Source organism: Eumetopias jubatus, unplaced genomic scaffold, assembly GCF_037043125.1.
Source record: "Eumetopias jubatus isolate StellerSeaLion01/CBP00866 unplaced genomic scaffold, mEumJub1_p1.0 scaffold_3, whole genome shotgun sequence".
NCBI classification, from domain to species: domain Eukaryota; kingdom Metazoa; phylum Chordata; class Mammalia; order Carnivora; family Otariidae; genus Eumetopias; species Eumetopias jubatus.
Genome location: NW_028274809.1, coordinates 43,843,273 through 43,862,564, shown reverse-complemented (window position 1 = coordinate 43,862,564; position 19,292 = coordinate 43,843,273). Strand labels below are relative to the sequence as shown.

The following is a 19,292-nucleotide window of genomic DNA, read 5'->3' as shown; positions in this document are numbered from 1 at the left end:
TACATGTATCCAAAAAAAAAAAAAAACCTGTAAAAAATGAATTTTTTAAAACCACTAAGGATTTCTTACATCACTGGGTTGGGAACTCTGCTGAGCATACAGACTGTATCTAGTTGGTTCAAATCAATTTCTCATGCCTCCTCTGAGCCAGGTACTATGCAGGGCGGCAGCTGGGGTTATCACAATGAGAGGACGATCCTGTAAGGAGTTCATCCTTGAGGGTGGAAGGATGGACAGGCATGTTTCCAGTGCTCTAGAAGTGAACACTATCATTTTGCAGTTAGGACACACTCAGTATCTGTAGAATTCAATCATTAAACATGTCCTTCACTAGGAGGGGTTCTAACCTCCTTTAAGGAGAAGAGAGGTGGTTTTCACTAGCAGCCTCCAAATGTTTAGATTTTTGCTTCCAGTCGAAGTCAGTGGCTTCAGCCATTGCCCTGTTTCCTAGACAGCACCTATTTAGGGAGCCGAATCTAGTACCGCCACACTAGGGTCTGAGTAGGACAAGCTGGGTATATGGAATGGCATTCGCTTCCAAGGCCAGAAACCCCTGGTCTACAGGGTTAGGCTTAGTGTGTGGTTTTCTAACCATAGAGATGGTATGAGAATACCATGACTGCCGTTTTCAACTATCGAAGTTGTTTGTCACAAAGTAATTTGCTTTGCAATAGTAGTTAGATGATGTGAATCATCCGCGTTACCGACATTTTAGGACTGAAAGAGACATCAGACATCGCTAACCTAATCCCACTCTCATAGATGAAGCTGAGACCCAAGAGTGGGCTGTGATACAGAACTCTCAGTCTCATGTTCTTTGCATCCTACCACACTGTGCCCACTATGGACAGAAAACTGGGCGAGTTGCAAATTAGCTAAAACCTGTCTGTGGAGTTTTAAAGACAAGTGTAAGTGCTACAGTGTTCAGCCTTGCAGAGCTCACCAGGAGCTATGGTATATACGTTCCCACATAGAGGCAGCACACAGTACAGGGGAGACAAACAGATGAGTGACGCCAAATATGGAAGCATTAAATTATCTTATCCTTGATACAACATGAGCGTCTTAGTTTTGCGGGATTGTTTACAAGGGCTGGGTAATCTTCCTAATTTCACTTACTAACCTTCATAGTAAAATGAGTAAATTCATGAATCACAGACTAGCTAGCACAGGGAAGCAGCCCATGAATGTGTTAGGTGGCACTTTAAAAGGGGCTTTTTGGGGAAGGGGTATTTTATAGTTATATAAAGAAAGGATGTGATTACTAGAAGTTCCGGGAAGGGTGTGTTTTGGGATGGGAAGGATTAGAAAATTAAATCAGTTATTACACAGGGGCAAAGACTGGACACTTTATTTCTATTCTGGAGCCTGAACCTGATGCCAGGCCTCCATGCACCCCAGCCTTGCCCCTAGCTGCCTCTCCACGTGTTTGTGGTTTTTTTTTTTTAAGATTTTTATTTATTTGAGAGAGAGACAGAGAGAGCACAAGCAGGGGAAGAGGCAGAGGGAGAAGCAGACTCCCTGCTGAGCAGGGAGCCCGATGTGGGGCTTGATCCCAGGACCATGACCTGAGCCGAAGGCAGATGCTTAACTGACTGAGCCACCCAGGCGCCCCTCTCCACTTGTCTTTTAAAGAGCCTACTAGAATTGAGTCCAACAAGCACTCATAGTAACAAAAAGAAACTGCTTCATACGTGTACAAAAAACACACCAACACTAGGGCATTAGTGTGATGGCACTAAGAAACACAGCATTTACATAGTATAAGAATACAGTACCTTTTATTAGCTTCCTGTCAAAGGTACCATTGAGGAACCTCTACCTTTGTATGCCCTATATAAATTTAATACGTTTAAAACTGCTTAAGTGTGGTACTTTTTTCAATTGGCCAAGCAAGAGGTTTAATTTCTCAGTATAGCATACACATATAACCTGAAGTTAGTTTACCAAAACTTGGAAGCTGAGTGTGATTGTCAGTATCTTTTAAGGGCTATATAAACTCATCTTAGTAAGTTCTAAAAACCATATTATCTTTAGCCTTCCTAAAACTGTTTTAAATGCCATTTCCTTGAAATTGTGCATAATTTTATATAGCAATTTAAGTTATCTGTAGCTTTTGGCTATGTTTCACAAAATCTTATGTTTTCATAAGTAAGGCAATTAGAACACACGATCCAGTATCTCAAAACATCTTAGGCTCCAAAAGAGCAGGGATCTTTGTTTTTGTTTACCAATGTTTCCCAAACATCTAGAATAGTGCCTGGCTCATGGCAGGTGCTCAATATATATTTGATGAACTAGTATAGTGAATGAGTTTTAACTAACCAAAAGAAGCCACTCAAGGAAATACCCCTTGCTTTGGGAACAGCATCCCGGTTCAAACAGTAGGTACCACAGTTTTCAAAACAATTTCTAGGTTTTTTTTCTTGTTTTCCCTGGGATAGTCAGAAGTGAAAGGAGTGCTTTGTTTATTGAGGCTTAATACTCCATTTTAGCTTACAGGCAGTAAATAGCTTTCGGTCATTTAATGCTGAATAAATCGCTCAATCATTTATTGCCATCTCAGAAATCTCCTTCCTTAATAAGGAGAAATTCTTCTCAGGTGGTACATAACAGCTCTATGCTTATCAAACCCTCTACAAACACCACACCAGAAGTACTCTTAAAACTCACAAACATCCGTAAGCCAGGATCTACATGGTGACTCATGATAATGATTATACATGAACATAATAAACTTATGGCTAGGGAGGGCCTTACCTACTGGAGAAATACAGTTCTCCATGTTTATTATAAAGAAACTTTATGTTTCCTAGATGTAAATACCGCAGATACAGAGATGAGAGAGGTCCTATTTGTTAGGATGCCAGCATTCAAGCCTACACCACTATTCCCTGACAACCCTTCAAACAATAGTTAAGTCTAGCCTGCCATATTTATGTCTAAGTGGTGATTATGTCTTTCATTACACTATGTTTTTTCCAGCACACAGTGCCTTTTACTTTGAGAAGGCCACGGCTTTCTAGCTTACAACACCTTTGGAGAAAAATGGCCCCTTTTGACGTGGGCACAGTGACTCCTCGGGAAGAGCTCCTCTAATCTTGGGATGTGGGTCTGAGATGTGGCTTTGGAGACAAGTTAGAGTCCCACTTGCCATGTATTTCTAAGTTAGAAACTTCTATTAGCAGTACCAAAATACATTTCAAACTAACTGCCAAATTATTTGGGCATTTGGAGGCAGCTGCGGTCAGCAAGACCAAAGCACTTTGTTTGCTTTTCATGGCACTCCAGCTCATTCCAATACTGCTTCCTGCCTGTCTTCCACTGACTGACCCATCGGCCACAGCAGTTCAGACTGCAAGCGGGTTAAGAAAGGGCAGTGCTCAGGAACGTGGTGTTATCAGCCTTAATCAAAAATAAGGACTCACATGTTTGTATGTCTAAGCATAAGTAAGAAAAACATGAGAAAAAACATCAAACCTACACATAATGCCAGTAACTTTTAAAATCTTTACGCCAAAGTTGTTTGTAAGAGACTAACGTTAGAGTTTCAGTACTTCTCAAAAGTAACCAAAATCTCTTGTCTGGCATGATAAAACGAAACCACGCCAGGTTGTTCTCAAAGGGCCAAAACACACCAGCAGTTAAATGCCGACAATTAGAAACACTATTTTTTTTAATGTTCTCTTCTTTGTTCCTTCCTCATTTCAACTTAAAAAGTCAATGCAAAGCCAGTCAGGTTCATGTGTTCTTACATAAAAACTGAGAGGAGGAGAGCACCACGGGCAGATTATATTTAATGCAATACGTAGAGTTTAAATTTTAGAATAGACTTTGAGAAAAGTTTATCCCCACCCAAAAAACATGGCATTTACGTACTAATAGAACCATGGTGGCAACGGTGGGGAAATGAAGGCGCAGCTACAGAGACAGCAGTCTGCGAACGTTCTGTGGAAGGACCCTGCTGAACCCGCCCTGCTAAGCCACGTGGGTGGTGTCAGTGCTAGTGAAGGAAGACGGTAACAGAATACGCTTCACGAAACACCAGAAAGCAGTCTAGAAAAAGCACAGGAGAGCTAATGGAACCATTTGCAAATGTATTTGTCCGAAACACACATTTATCAGTGAAAAACATGCAATTCTCAATGCAGTTACACAGGACGAATTTTCAAATTGTTTGATTCTCATATGATCTCTGGTTAATTACTTGTCAGTCACTATTTTTTCTTCTCAATTTGAAAATTTTATGACTAAGACTACCAGCTAATAACAATAAAGACACATTAACCCATTTAAGAAACACGAATTAAATTTCTAGATTTGGCCTACATCTACAGTTAACTACAACTTTTTGAAGAGTAACAGGATTTTTGTCTTGAGAGAGTTGGTTCCCTTGACAGAGATGTGAAGATAATTTCATTTACTAGTGACCAGGATGAAGGCGGAATATATTCAGTTTTGGATACTAAGGTTTAAACAGACAAAAACTACTCAAGAGTCTGGAAAACGTATTTCCTTCCACTAATATTAGCCAGTATCACAAAGCCATAACAAACAGAAAAGCTAATTCTCCCAAGGGAGAGAATTTGCTTTTAGCTTTAAATGGCCAGTGTGGAAAACGTAGTAAAATAAAGAACACAACTTTTACCCCCTGCCCAGATACAGGATGGCTACCTTTGATAAACAGCTGATGTAACTCTGCGTTACTTAGCTTTGAACGATTTCACAGGTAAACCAATGGAAAGCCTCCAGCAATACTTAAAGCAGAGGGAACAAATAAGAATTCTCCAGAATAGAAATCTGTCAATCCTACATCAAGAAGTTCCCTAAATAACTGTGTGATCTATCCAACAGCCTGTAACAGTTGGGCACTGACTTTGTGCACAGCATTTTAAGTGCTGCTCAACTCCTCACCCTTCCCCGAGGATTCTCATTTTAGCCCTGATGTTTTCAGTGTATCTGGATATTGTTCATTTGTAAAACCCACTCTATGGAGAGGGCCTTTCAATTTTACCTTTCATAAGATGCATGAAGCCCTTCAGAGTAACAGACGTTTCTGAATTAGGGAAAAATCCACTTGCTATCAACAGGTTGCAGCAAATTTGTTCGTCTTTGTTTCATTTCCCTAGAAACACAGGATGTGAAGGAACAGAGTAGCAGGAGGGAATCACAGATGGGAAGGAAAAATGTCGCCAAAGAAGATGAGAAAAATTCATGCTCTATACTGCATTCATCTGTAAAAAGATAAAATGTGGTTAAGTTTATTACACAGCTCTTGTGAAATGCAGATCCACATCTCTAACTCGGCCTGTTGGTTCTACAATGGGGTTAGCAAGAAGACACTTCCACAGCAAATAACCACCATGGAATTAGAGAGCCTTCAGCATGTGCTGTTTATCCTTTTTCCCAGAGTAATCGAGACCTTTTATGTCATCTAAGCTGATGGATTATTCCTCTGTAGCCTGCCGGCTTCATTCTGCCAATTCATCCAGGCCGCACAAAGCTTTTTGCTGTTATGCAAGTCTGGGGGCAGAGCAACGTGGCAAATCTGCTCCCACAAAACAAGGACGAGGCAGTGCTGAGCTGTGCGCCAGACGGAGGACGGGATGGGGGAGGAGATGATGAATCTTCCTTAAAGTCCACGCAGTAGGAATGATAAATGAATGTCTTTCAGGTACAGACTAGAGACATAGAATTACGAGGAAGCCCTTCCCCTCCCCCCGTAGTGCCTCCTGCCCAGCTGCCCGGAGCAGGGCACCTTGGGGGCAGTAAATTGAGCGTCCAAACAATCCCAGCCTGCCACCAACTTCCTAGCTCATGTCCCTGCTGGGCTCTCCCCTCGGGCCAGGTGCTCTACAGCAGTGTCTAGAGCCAGGTTTGATTGTTGTGACTCGGTTTGGGCGTGGGTGTGCTGGTGGCAACCTAGTGGGCAGAGGCCAGGGGTGCTGCTAAATAATCTACAGTGCGGAGAACAGCCCTCTGAAACAGAAAATTACTTGCGTCCTGGAATACCAATAAAAACACAGGACTAGACTGCAAGCCTCTTGGGAACTGCCCTTTAAGATTTTGGGGAATTCCTTTAATACCTACTTAGGAAGCCACAGAGTGACCAAAACAGGAGAGTCGGAATTTGTAAGAATTTATAGTTGTTTCTATAATGAGTCCATTATTTTTAATCCTAAGTGCTCAGTGGTGGGTAGGACACAGTGGGCTCTTACGTAAGAACATTATTTTGGATTAAAAGCACAATGAAGGTTTTGCCCCTATGTTTCAGTGTGTGGCTGAAATGTATAGTTAAGGGAGTGGGCTTTTGGAGAGAGGAAAAGAGAGAGAGGCAGGGAGAAGGAGAGGAAGCCGAGATCCAAATCCTGTCACCGTCTCTCACTGGCGTGTGTGACTGTGGTTTATCACCCAACCCCTTGAAATCTCAAGGTCTTTGTCCTTCCAAAGCAGAAGAATGTACTGGAAGGATTAAATGAGATACCATGTACAATGCCTAGCATAGCAGATGGAAACAGAGGATGGTTAATAAATGTTCCTGTTGTTATCATCAGCTTTGCCCAAAAGCCGGCAGGAGAGTAGACTGGTTCTCACGTAGTCCGAGGAAGAAGTTTATTGTACAGGAAATCCAGACTAAACAAACACTCAAGTCATCCTGCAGAAAACACTGGTGCTCTGTCTCTCTTGGACAGTTTCCTCAGGGGCCTACGGTCCTCCTGTTCCTGACCCTAATCCAGAGCTGCAAGCTGCAGACGTGGCTGAAATAGCCAGCTCTGAGAGAGGTTGCTCTGTTTCAGAGTGTATGCTCTCCTGCCAGAGGCAGATGCTGACTGGAAATCATGGCCAAGGTTAAGGACAGATCATCTGAGACAAAGTAGAGTCCACCCAATTTGGGGACTAATTCAACTTCTATTTTGTCCAGCCAGTGCCTTGTCCAGATTATCACCTCCCCTAGCTCTTTCAGTCTCCTAAAGGTTTAACCTGGAGAGGGGGGTGGGGTGTGTGTGTGTGTGTGTGTCAAACAGACTTCTTCTGCCCTACACATGACATGAATGAAGTCATCTGGAATAGAATGGCTATGGGGGGGGGGGTGTCCATTTCCTGGCCTTTATTTAGAGAATTTAAATCGCTCTCCCAGTATCATCCCAAGAACACAAAGAAAGTAAGTCACACCATCTGCACAGATGGAGACAACTAATCCATCTCATTTTCTTAAGGCCGAGGGGAATAATGGTGATGACAGAGGTGGAACTCTGACTTCTGAATCCCAAACACGGGCTTCTCATCCAAAGGCCATGCCGCCTTTGTCCTAATAAACTGGGGTGAGACCTAGTGAGTCCTGTGCGTATAGTTTCTGTGCGGTGGATGTTTTGAATGAGATGAAGCTCTGCTTTTTCTGGGAGGCATTTCAGAACAGTGGACAGTATGCACGCTGGAGACTCACCGGGTGGGTTCAAATACTCATTCCACCATTTACTAGCTGTTTGATCTTAGTCAAGTTATACAATTTGGGATTGGGGGGGGTGCTCCTTTTCCACACTGTAAAACAGAATAACACTAACAGCTAACTCAGAAGGGGGTTGTAAAAGACTGATGAAGTCACTATGGTGGAGTGCCCGGTACACAGTAAATCTCACCTATTAATGGTGCTGCTGTGATGATAATGCATCTTGCTAAAGCACAGCCATTTTGTGGTTCCATTAACAGATCTTACACTCTTGGAACAGGGCTTTATATTTGTTCCATTTTTGAGTCAGGCTTAGAAAGCACTTTATAGCAGACTCGGGGGCCACATTGCACCAGAGGATGCATCCTTGCCCATAGAAAAGGTTCATTTTACACTTGCCAACAGGAACAGAAGTGACTTTTCATTCTCAACCATCAGGAACGTGTAAGAAATTACAGTCTCTAAAGAGTTGAGCCTGGGCTTCTTCAGGTGAGAAAAAGGACCAAGAAAGAAATTACATACCAGAAACTTGACTCTCAAAGGTGTTACTGATGTCATGTGCACACACGGCTACAGGACCCCGGGTGTCTGAAGGACGGTACCCTCTCTCCACCTCTCCTTTCCCTTCCCTGCCCTCCTGCCTCGCCCCTGAGCAAATGGTCTGTGCCAGGCACCAGTTACAAGAAACTGATGAAGAAAGGATGGTAATAACTCAGGGAGGACTTTTTTTTAAAGGAGTAAACACATTTTAACAAATAGACTGGAATAGCTTCACGTGGAAAAGAGCTTAAAATTAAACAGTGTCAGCAAAATTCCAGCCAACCAAAAAAAGTCTTTAAGAGGAAGGATTTCGGCCCGACAGGCAAACAATACCATTTGATTTACTGAAAAACATTTTCCCAGAGGGAGTAGATTCTCTCTTTTGTGGACAACCCTGTTCCTATTCTGGTCATGACACTCATAACTCTTTCACTCCTAGAACCTTCTACTCTTGGCAAGTGCCCGACCACCCCAGGTGCGAGCAGCCCAAATCAGTCCTCAAATACGAAGCAGGTGGAACTGTACCACTGTTGCTGCTGAAGCCTCCATAAGGGTTGTTAACTGCCGAGCATCAGTCCTCTCTCTTCCTAAAAATAACACTCCTGCACCCAGACACAGTGCTGAAATAACAGGTCGAAGGAAAACATTTTCTTATCAGGGAAACGGTAGTTCCTTAATATACGAAATTTCTGCAAGGACAACTTCAAAGGGCAGAGGTGGAATTTTTCAGTATTTGAAATGTCATTTAGTTTCTGGAAGGTGCAGAGTGCCAGGAATAAAGCATCCTGGTGATGACGGAGCTTGTTTAAGCACAGCAGGCTCCGACTTATCAGGGCTGATCTAAAACGCCCTCGCCGGCTCTGCCAGAGGCACCTTCCGGGACCCTGCAGCTGGGCTGAGCGGCTGCTGGGCAGCCCCCCATCCCCGCCCCAGAGCGCACCTGCTCGGTGAGCACCAACGCCAGCCCCACGGGGTACTCACCATACTGTCGAACTCGACAGAACCCACTATCCGCGACACCTCGTCAAACTCGTCAGGAGACATGGGGAGAAGGTTGTCTGTGGTCTGAAGTCGAGAGGGGTGGCTAAAATGGGGAAAAAGGAAAAGGCAATGTTAGCACTGAGACTGTGAAACCGGTGGTGCCAACTTCGACGTTTCATCTTTGGCCTGTGACGGAAGGATCACTTGAGATCTTTATTTCGGCTCAGTGCACCCGCTTGCGCAGTACATTTGGAAAAGTACGGATAGCGGGAGGCTCCTGTCCCCAGCCCGGCCCCTTGGGAAACGTCCAGGACTCTAGAGATGTGAGTGAGAGGTAGCCAGGCCTGGGACCTGCGCCGCTCCTGCCTGGTTAAAGGTGCGGGCGGGCGCGGGCAGCGCGTCACCCTGAGGGGCCGGCGCCTCAGGGCTCAGGCTGGCCCAAGAAGCTCCAGAGACAAGTCTGGGGAGTCCCTCGTCCCTACCTTGAGGTTTGTATGCAGATAAAGCTGCTCCAGAGTGTTTTTACATGAAGGCTACATCCATTCACCCCAAGACAGTGCTGCAGGCCAAATAACTGACAATGATTTTTCCAAATTTTTGTCTACCTTTTATAAAATGAAACAACAAAATAAAAGCAAGCGGAAAAAAAATGTATCTCAATCATCACTTTGGCCTTTTCCTCGATTGAAAATAACTACTTTCCCACTCTGATCCATTTTTGTTCATTTTATTTATACTTTTTCAAAGTATCAGTTTGAGGGGGACTTAAATACAACCTTGGGTGGTGGTGGTGGTGGTGGTGGTGGTGTTTGGGGTTTTTGTTTTTGTTTGTTTTGTATAAAGGCAGTAAAATTCTGATAGGCAGTGACACCAGGATCTCTAGTTAGGATCTTTCCAACAAGTCCGACTGTGGTGGCAGCAGCAGCGACTACAGTGAGAAAGCAAAGGACAAGCATCTTCAACAGGCCCCAGCCAGGAGCGGGGCTGGCCTGTGGGTTTTAAACATGGCTCTCTTCTGTGTTCACTTACACTTCAGACACAGAAATCAACTCAGTCTTGATGTATCCAGTTCCTTTTGGGCCATCGAGTTCCATTGGTTCTGGGGCTAGAAGCAAACACATCGGGTACAACTTTCGGTTAGCAGACCTTACCCAAGAACCGACGATCAACATTCTCTTTCATCAAAATTTTACTGTCTGCCCTGACAGTCGGGTGGGTCCTGGAGCTTTAAGCTTTAAGTGACTTCCCTGCCTGGGTCACCTCACATTCCAGTGGGAATGCAGAAAGAACTCAGAGGGAAGGGCGAAGAGCTCAGGACAGAAGTCAAGCTGTGAGCTCTCTCCTTCCCAGGCTTAAAATCCTACAGAAGCCAGAACACAAAATGTGCCAGGTGTATCTGGGTTAGTGGGCCTAGCCTGGCTGGTACGACGTACACATCTTCTTCCCAAAGCAACTGCATGAATATTGAGATTTCTGGTTCTGGAAAATAATTAACTTTGTTGGCATGTTCCAAACCAGAGCAGCCGAATCTCAAATGGAATTTGGCAAAGACGGAGAAGTGCTCTTAACGACAATCACTAGAAATAATATCATCTCACAAATTCATCAGATCACCCTGAATGAACCATTTTGCTTCTCCTGGGCCTTCGATCTCTCAATTTTAACAGGAACAGGCTGGTATAAATCAGGTGGCCAAAATATTGGAAAAAATAATGTAATAAATACACAAGACGAGAAACGGACTTTTTTTGACACTCCTAAAATAAGAAATTCTTTGTTCATTTCTTACTGTCTGTATCAGGCCAAATAGCATGTTATATTTCAACTATACTTTGGGTTTTACCATCTTTGGAAAGCCTGCTTACAGCAATTCAAAAGCAAGTGGCGGGTGAAGGACACAGCAAGGGTGAAGCTTGTGCCGGCTAGGCCGGTGTGCGTGACTAAACCGGGCTCCAGCAAACCTCTGGACGGTGATGAAACGGGAACCTCAGCACACCCGTGCTATTACTCATCAGGGTGCTGGTCATTCACTTTCCCCACCTACCTTCCTTTGGCCTGGAGTAATACTTCCCGAAGGCATGGTCTTTATCAATATTCGGATACAGATACTTCAGGGGATTCTCTGGAATATTTTCAGCAGCCATGACTTTGTAATTGCGAATAATATCAGGGAAAGTAACTGCAGAAAGTTCTTTTTTCGTGTAAGGTTCAACGGCATGGAAGTAAGGTTCTAAAAAAGAAGAAGATCTAAGTGAGTCCCATGGACTATCCCAAAACAACAGAGGAGAGAAACAGAACATTGCAAGACTTTATGGATTTAAGTGACCCCCGGTAAGAACTAATCACAATATAGGATTTATAACACAGCATGCTGCTTCATTTTTAAATAAATCATAATCCTTTCTGAGAAACAGGAGAAATAAAGGCAACGCAACAACACTGCACTTGTCGTTATTTGCTGAGATTGGTAAACCTGGCAAGAAGAGGTTTATTAAACATCTTCAGTAGCCTGCATCTTTAATGATGTCCCCACCCAAAGAAATACTAACTGGATCATCTTGGCTCAAGTCACAGATTAAGTTAATAAAAAACAAGCTCATTTTCTGGTTGCTTTTCTTTTAGGATTGAAGAATGTAATTTTTTTATTAAAATAAATGACAATACACGGAAAAAATTGGTAAGCAAACACAAAAGGATCCGATTTGCTACTTTTTCTTCTAATCCTTAATGCGATAAACCCGTTTATTTACTCGTGGTCCTATTCCCAGACTTCATTTGAACCCTGCATCCTGACTGATCCCGAAGCTCAGTTTTGGCTGCACACACTCCAGAGGCTGCTGTTGGGCACCCTGGGAACCCTGCCCTACAACTGCGGACTCTGCGGGGCGTCCCAGAGCTCTGCAGCCCGTGCTGCCCCGCCTAAGCTTTGGGGTTGCCAAGGCTCTCCTCAGCTCTGCCTCCTGCTTGGCTAGCTCCATCTCTCAGCTCGGCAAAGGCACCCCCCTGCGAGAGGATGAAAGGCTGTTTCTAACATCTTCTGCCCACCCTGGGCCCTGATCCCAGGCTTCCTGCATTTTCGTTAGGAGAGAAAAAATAAACAGAAGAAAAGTCGGCCCTGTTTTTTGCATCTTTGCCCCCCGAAAGCAGGAAAGTCGCCGGATTCCTTCAGCCCCTCAAAGAGCGCAAACTAGAAGCAACTGCGAAAAGAAACGTTGTCTGTCCTTTTCTCATCTCTGCTGTTCAGCCTCCTCCCCAGAAACCTGCTTCAGGGTGCGGAGGTGCTCCGAGGCTTTCCGCCACAACTTCATTAGGCGAAACAGAAACCCAAGCGAGAACCGAGGTTGCAGGCGGGGTGGGGGCGAGGGCGGCGCCCGGTGCGCAGGACCCCTCTCGGGGAGCTGGTCCGCCCGCCCGCCCCCACGTGGGGCTCCCCGCAATGCGGCTGCACGCACAGGCCTCCCCCAAACTGCCTGTCAGCCTCCCTGACTCACATCCTCCCCCTGCAGATGACAAACCTGACAAAAATTGAAGAATGTGGCCTTGTCTTTTTAAGAACACCGTCATGCCTACCGTGCGCTCCAGGCCGTGACTCACACACCTCTCCCTGGCAATGTATTCAATGCTCTCTGCGAGGCTCGGCGGCGGCCAAGCTTTAGGTTGCCCGCGCCCCGGCTGCCCCAAGCGCTCGGCCGCGAGGGAGAAGGGCTTACCGCCTCCGTTCTGGGACCGCTCCACCCACGTGAACGTGATGGCCCCTTCCCGGCAGCTCTCGCTGAAGCGCAGCAGGAACGTCCCGGGCTGCTGGTCCTTGAGCAGCGCGCGCTCCCGCTCCTTGCTGATAAAGCCCACGATACACCTGCGGGCGGAAAGCGATCCAAGAGGCACTCTGAGCTTCAGCCATGTTTTCACGTTAGCTTACAGACCAAGTCGATTACCGAAACTTGACAAAGGAACACAGGATAAAAATGTATAGACCCTTCTGGGTGCTTTAACATCTATTTAATTGACAGTTCAGGTAGCATTTCGCTTATACACGTGTCTGCTTAAGTGCAAACCAATCATTAACACAGGGCCAATAGGATGCTATAGATGATCAGTAAATACTTGCTGGATTAAATGAGCCTTTTATGTTTATTTGATGGCCTTTTTTTCCCACTTGATTTTTAAAGGCCATGAAAATGTCTCAGACAATATATTTTCATGTTCTAGCACCTCTGACAAGTGAAAGCCTTTGCTGAAATATCAACTGACCCTGGGAATAATTCAGATAAAAACAATTTACTGAGTTACAAAGGTTTTTCTTCTTTCCTAGCTGCAATACAGCAAGTCAGCGCTTAAGAAATTTTTGTTGAAGGAGTGAATGTATGAATGGCGCTCAAAAAATCTTAAGTGTTGAATATACACATACTATGAGAGTGTAAGTTTAATCTTATGAGGTTCCACTGTCATGAAGCCCCAACCGGACCAGCCAGAAAGCCTGGAAGCATCCGTTTCTGTGAGAGGCACACAAGTCTTGTCAAATGAGGAGGTCTGTCCAGGTCAGGCGGGTCTCAGCCTTGCAGTAAGGGGGTGTGTCCTAAAATTATGTTTCAAAAATAAATCTATCAATGATCCTTACCCATCATTCCAGAGAGAGAGCAGGTGTTTTTTAATGAGTTCAAGGATGCTTTCAATCCACAGCCAGAAAGGAAAATTTTTATCATTTATGTTTTCCTGCAAGTGTATAAATGCACACATTAGGAACAAAGAAATTCAAAATAGTGACTTACCATGCCTCTTCCCACTGTCAGATTTTAATTTGCAAAACCTGCCCAGCTGCCAAAACTAACCCCGTCTGTCCCCTACAGAGCCGCCCCTCCCCTTATGGGCATGCAGATACCACGCTCTCTCTTTCCTGGGCCAGGCTCTGCTTCCTTCTCTAAACTGTAGTGAACCAGCCAGGGAATGACCTCCAGGGTGAATCACAGAACAAAACCTGCCCTCCTACTAGTAAAATCCAGTAGCGTGAGCTTGTCAGCACTGTCTGGTGACCCCAGCGGGGTCTGATTATTCCCTCCAACTGGTCCCTCTGCTTGAGCAGGCTTGGGGAAACTCATCAGGGCCCTTGGGCCATCCAGGTTACCACAGAGCACACAATTCTCGTGGACGGGGCAAAAATGCTGCCAGGCAAGGGACCAGTGTGGGTAAATGGAAGACTCATTTCAGATAGAACGAATGTTATCACACACGCAGGCGCTTCCTGTCAGACTCACACTTGGAGACTGACCTTCTGCACTGAAGGAAAGTAAACAACCTGCCCTAGGGTTTCCACGGGCCAGGGACAAACATGCCAAAATAAGCACAAAGATAAGTAACTACCACAGCAAAAAATATGAAAACCTCGACAGAGAGCGAGAACTCAGAGCGTAGAAAACCCAGACAGTACTCACTTTACAGAATCTTGTCCACGGAATGAGACCATCGGGGCCAGCATTAGGACCTAACCAAATAAAAACAAGCTTTTTCAGGAAACGGAAATTGACTCTGAAGCTTTGGTTAGACTGATGGCTCTTGTATTTCCTCTCAAAGAGCCAACACCCAAAAGAGGAAGACTGCATGTACATGGTTGATATTCTCAGACACATTGATACTAATTAATTGTGCTTTCTGGAGAAGCCTTCATTTGGTCCCTGTCTATGCAGGATCATCTCCAGTTGCCTCTTCCTCCTTCCTCAGCAGGCTCCTCTCCCACTGGTCCTTCAGAGCTTTCTCAAGCTTCAAACTAAGACCAAGATTACCCCTAGGTGATCTATTTCACTGACCCTTGACTTTTCAAGCTTATTTGGGCATTTTCCTCAGCCCTCCTCCAAACAGGACATGGGCTCAGGGAGGCTGATGCAGATCAAAAGCCAAGTGAGAGAAATGAGAGAGGGGAAGGAAGCCTAGGGGTTATCAGCTACACAAATTGAAGCAGCCCAGGCCGTACAAGGCGGTGAGCCCGTCATCTCTCTTTGGAGAGAACCACAAATAAGCCATTATAGGCAGAAAAGATATCTGTCTTAATTCTCACCAAGTAAGGAAATGGAATGAGGTGATTTCTTACATCTTATTAAATGGCATAAGACCCCTACTGTGACAGCTAAGTGGACACGAGAAGGCATATTGAGAGCTACTTGGTTAGGAAGAGTCTACTGGTGTTTGCAATATACACAATTCTTTGTATAGAAAGCAAATTCGGGAAAAAAAAGTTGCCTGTGGATTTTGAAAGAAATAGTTCAGATACTACCATTCATTGAAGATTTGACCTTGAGGCTAGTAGGTCTTTGACTTCCTTATGTGGAAGACTAATAAATCTATGACATTAGCTACTGAACGGGAATTCTCTATCATGGCCTGGACCCTGCCAAAACCAGTCAAAACTGCTCGCCAAGGATGTCATCCTGCTGTGGGCAGGGTCTCCACGTGCTTGGACCACTGAGGCAAGAGCCTTGGGTGTATGCCATGCGGCGGGTGGCCCCAGGACCTTACTTATTCTCCCCTGGGGACACTTACTGGGGAATTACTTTCTTCTCCCCAAGGTTAATAAGACTTCATCTTTCTCATCAGGGAAGCTCTTTTAGCCACAACTAACATATTTTACATAATTCAAAAATATTTCCCTTAGGAAACCTGCTCAGTAATGTTAACATGAGATAATTGGGAAATGATTCATTTAAGTTTTTTATCAGGTCTATACCTACTTCCGAGGTTGAGCTATAATTCTCACTTAGCTGTAACAAGCTGCAGCTGGAAAAGCCAAGCGATTTTTTTTTTTTTCTTAACACTCTTCTACCTTGATCAAAATAGAGAGCAAAGAGGGGAAAGGAACAAGTCGAGCTATTTTTATGAGTTTCAATTTTCATATACGGAAAAAGTTCCCACCGAGTAGTTTCTCTCCCAGCATGCTGAGCTGGTCCACGTTGAGACCTCTTTTGGTGACAGAAGAAAACTGCCAGCTGAGCACTTCTGAGAGCTGGGACCATCGTGCACATGGTGGTTTCAGGAAGAAGGACAGGTTCTAGAGAAAAAAATACCCAGAAGCTCAGGCTGTCAGTCCCAAGCAAGGCACTCAACTCTGGATCTGTCCCAGAGTTCGGTTCTAGTTTCTGTGACACACACAAGTTTTCACAGAAGAGAAACACAGTTGATTCTCGTTATGTGCAAGTTCACATTCGTGAATTCAACCTACTCATGCAAAGTCACTTTAACCCCCAAATGGCTCCTCGTGGCACTTCTGGAGTCATTTGTGGATGCCATGAATAGAGCGGTGAAGACTGGAGTCGCCCGACATGGATGCTTCCAGGAGAGTCAAACGAAGCAACTGCCTTCTTGTTTCAGCTCTCGTACCACAAGCAAGTGTCCTTTTCAAGGTCTATTTAGTGCCACATTTTTTGCCTTTCTGTGGGTTTTGTTTTTTTAAAAATTTCATTTTTAAAAAATGGTTGCAAGGATAGCGCTGAAGGGCTGTCTGGTGTTGCTAAGTGCAAAATGGCCACGGGGCGCCTTACAGAGCAAATACCTGTACTCAGATGCGCTTAGTTCAGGCATGAGCTACAGTGCTGTTGGCCATGAGCTCAATGTTAATACATCAACAGATATATTAGATACGGTGTCTTTATAAACAGAAGCACACATAAACAAGGCCACATATCGATAGGTCCAGTAGCAATCGTTCGGCATTTGCTAATTCAGTGTTCACAGTGACCTTCAAGAATGTAAGTGCATAACGAGAATCAGCTGTAATTAATCAACAGTGAGTACCCACACTTAAGAATGGAGTGTGCTTGTTGAGCAAATATATACACTTTTTTAAAAGAAAAGCAATAAATGAACTCTTCCACAGTAAAAGTTATAGGAAGTCTATGGCCTGAGCTTATTCACACAGAAGGAAAATCATAATTCTCACTTCTAATACATACATATGCTTCCCTTTTCCAGAATTACTAAAGATCCTTAACAAAGCCACTCGAGTTATGTCACTTTTCTCTGAACATCTGGCCCTAGGGGGCTCTGTGAGATGCACAGAAGCCAGACGATGGGGTCTCTGGTTAGCACCTATGCAAAAGCAGATGTGTTTTCCATACCCGGGGCTCTGTCACCAGCATGTTGTACCACAGGATGGAGGCCCAACCACTCGGGAGCTGGCTGACGTTGGAGATCACCACAACAGGCAGAGAGGTCGTCTAAAAGATGACAAAGACCTTAATATCATCAGAATCACATAAATATCACCTGTAGACCACTGTGTAGCATCAAAACTAAGCAAGGGATGGTTTGTAAATTTGAACGTATTTTATATTTGAACACTAAAAATGTAAAACTAAGTTCTTTTGTCCGTAGCTTATTTTTGTTATATCATTCAGTTAAAAAATAAGTCTCCCTGCTTCATATAACAAATTAACATAGGACATCTCAACTAAAACATTTAGTCTGGAGCATTTAAAGCTGAATTGGGTTCTCTAGCTTCCCGAACCATTCAATTAACGTCAAGATAGTATTAGCTGAAAAAGACCATTCTTTTTAGCAATTAAGTAAATATGTCTAAAACAAAAACTGAGAAATAAAAATAAAATTTTCCATGTCTGAACCATGTAAATCTCACCTCGAGGTCAATGACCAAACCAGGCTGGCACAACTGGGTCTCAAAACTAAGGGAGTGAAGCTCTTCAGTAACGATAAGAGGGCCCTTAAAAGAGAAAAGGGAAAAAAAAGAAAGGAATACAGTGATTCATTCACACATCCTGCAACTTTCCGGGGCCTCATAGGCACTGCAACAGGCTTCAGAAAGCCTGACCCCCAACCAAGTGCAATTCAGAAAAAAAATTCCCGTTTTCAATAATGTATCCCAGGTTTAATTACTGTATCTCCGTGTTCTCTCAAGGATTAGATTTCTGAAAGCCTGGCCAGGGTTATAAATTGACAGAAAGAAATGTCAGTAGGGAAACAGCAGCTTCTAATGGGTTTCTTGGTGATGTGAGGCTTTGCGGCTCTCAGCCACTCTGCCTGCTGCCCCGCGGCCCCGCTCCAACCCCAGGCAGACGGGCGGACAGCGCACGCGTTCCAGGAGGGATGAGTTACTGAAAGGACTGATCTGCATAAGCCTGGCAGGTCAGCAAGTCCCTGGTTTAGGGAGAAATGTAATAGTTTTCTAAGTGCCTTCATACACATCATCTCATGGGAGCCTCCCAGCAACTTAGAACCGTAGAGGTGAGGCCACTCTCTCTCCTCCCAGCAGAGGAAACTGAGCGCCCGGGGAGGTCACGGTGAGCGTAAAGGTCAAAACCAGGGCTAGGCAGTGTGTGCCTGTCCACTCTTCCTCACGACCTCTGCTGGGTGTGGTTGCAAGGGCCGCCTGCTATGTGGGCACAAGGGCTGAAATCGTTCCAAACCAAAGCAACGCCAGACATTCTGTCCTCTGTCCATAGTTCCCTTTTTAATGCATTACAAACATCACTCCTTCTCAAGGATCTGGCTGTAAAAAGGAAAGTGACGGAAAGACGCTGCCACTGGGTAGGGAATGCAGGGGTGAGAAAACCCTCTTGCCACACTTCATTTTCAGCATGGCAGGCCCCGATCCGGCCTCTGGTTCCAGCTCACACAGTAACTCCCATGTACCTTCAGCTACATCCTACAAACTTCCCGTGATCCACTTTGTTCGCCTGTGAAATGTGAGTAGCACACGGGCCCATTATACCTACTCCACTGTGGCTTCAGGGAGGGGCCAGTGACTTCGAGTGCAAAATCATCTGACAAGCACAGAGCATGAAAGCCGTGGGGTTTACTGTTAGCACAGACACACCATGTCCCAAAGCTCATCCTTGTCCCTGCCGTGTCTGAACCCCTCTTCGAGGTGCCCCCAGCCTTCAGGAGCACTGAGCCAACCTACCTGGACACACACACCTGCTGATTAGAGACTATTCAAAACAGAGAAGGACTCACCTCATTAGTTCTGGTGCCAGCATTTTTCTGTTCCTTCAGTTGCTATAGAACAAGAAACCACCTTAGTAAACAGCATGATAATGCTCACAGTTGCTACTTTCATCTATAAATCAAACTGAAGTCAGGGTTTAGAAAGAATAAGGATGTGAAATGATTTTCAGAGTGCAAAACAAGACACGAAATGACCCCTGTGTGGGCTCATGAGCCTAATAAGCGCCCTCTTCCAGCAGCCTGACACCATGTGGACAGCAGGCGAACATGGAAGGGTCCCAGGGATTCACATCCTGCTCCCTCCCCCACTCCCACCCCATGCAAGTTTTTCTGAATGATCCCCCTTAAGCTTCATTAGCTGTTTCAGGCTCCCCAG

The 19,292-nt window shown here is 44.8% G+C and overlaps 1 protein-coding gene across 6 annotated transcripts in view; it reads right to left on the bottom strand.

Annotated features, from left to right (window-relative positions):
• The window catches only part of STAT1 (signal transducer and activator of transcription 1), a 293,833-nt gene that overhangs the window by 253,287 nt on the left and 21,254 nt on the right, over window positions 1-19,292 (bottom strand). For 3 of the 6 annotated variants that reach the window (XR_015767855.1, XR_015767856.1, XR_015767857.1), the window contains exons 15-25: window positions 18,926-18,967; window positions 17,589-17,672; window positions 17,071-17,169; window positions 15,869-16,004; window positions 14,398-14,447; window positions 13,587-13,681; window positions 12,679-12,824; window positions 11,013-11,198; window positions 9,998-10,073; window positions 8,969-9,071; window positions 5,015-5,234 (exon numbers count right to left, since the gene is read on the bottom strand). Coding sequence is in view for 2 of the 6 variants with exons in the window: in XM_028122937.2 (XP_027978738.1) it covers window positions 5,220-5,234; window positions 8,969-9,071; window positions 9,998-10,073; window positions 11,013-11,198; window positions 12,679-12,824; window positions 13,587-13,681; window positions 14,398-14,447; window positions 15,869-16,004; window positions 17,071-17,169; window positions 17,589-17,672; window positions 18,926-18,967 (1,032 nt within the window). In the remaining 4 variants the exon portion in view is untranslated. Of the gene's footprint in view, window positions 1-2,523; window positions 4,057-4,077; window positions 5,235-8,968; window positions 9,072-9,993; window positions 10,074-11,012; window positions 11,199-12,678; window positions 12,825-13,586; window positions 13,682-14,397; window positions 14,448-15,868; window positions 16,005-17,070; window positions 17,170-17,588; window positions 17,673-18,925; window positions 18,968-19,292 lie in introns of those variants that run through there. The other 3 variants (XR_015767858.1, XM_028122937.2, XM_088021616.1) reach the window with 3 other exon arrangements.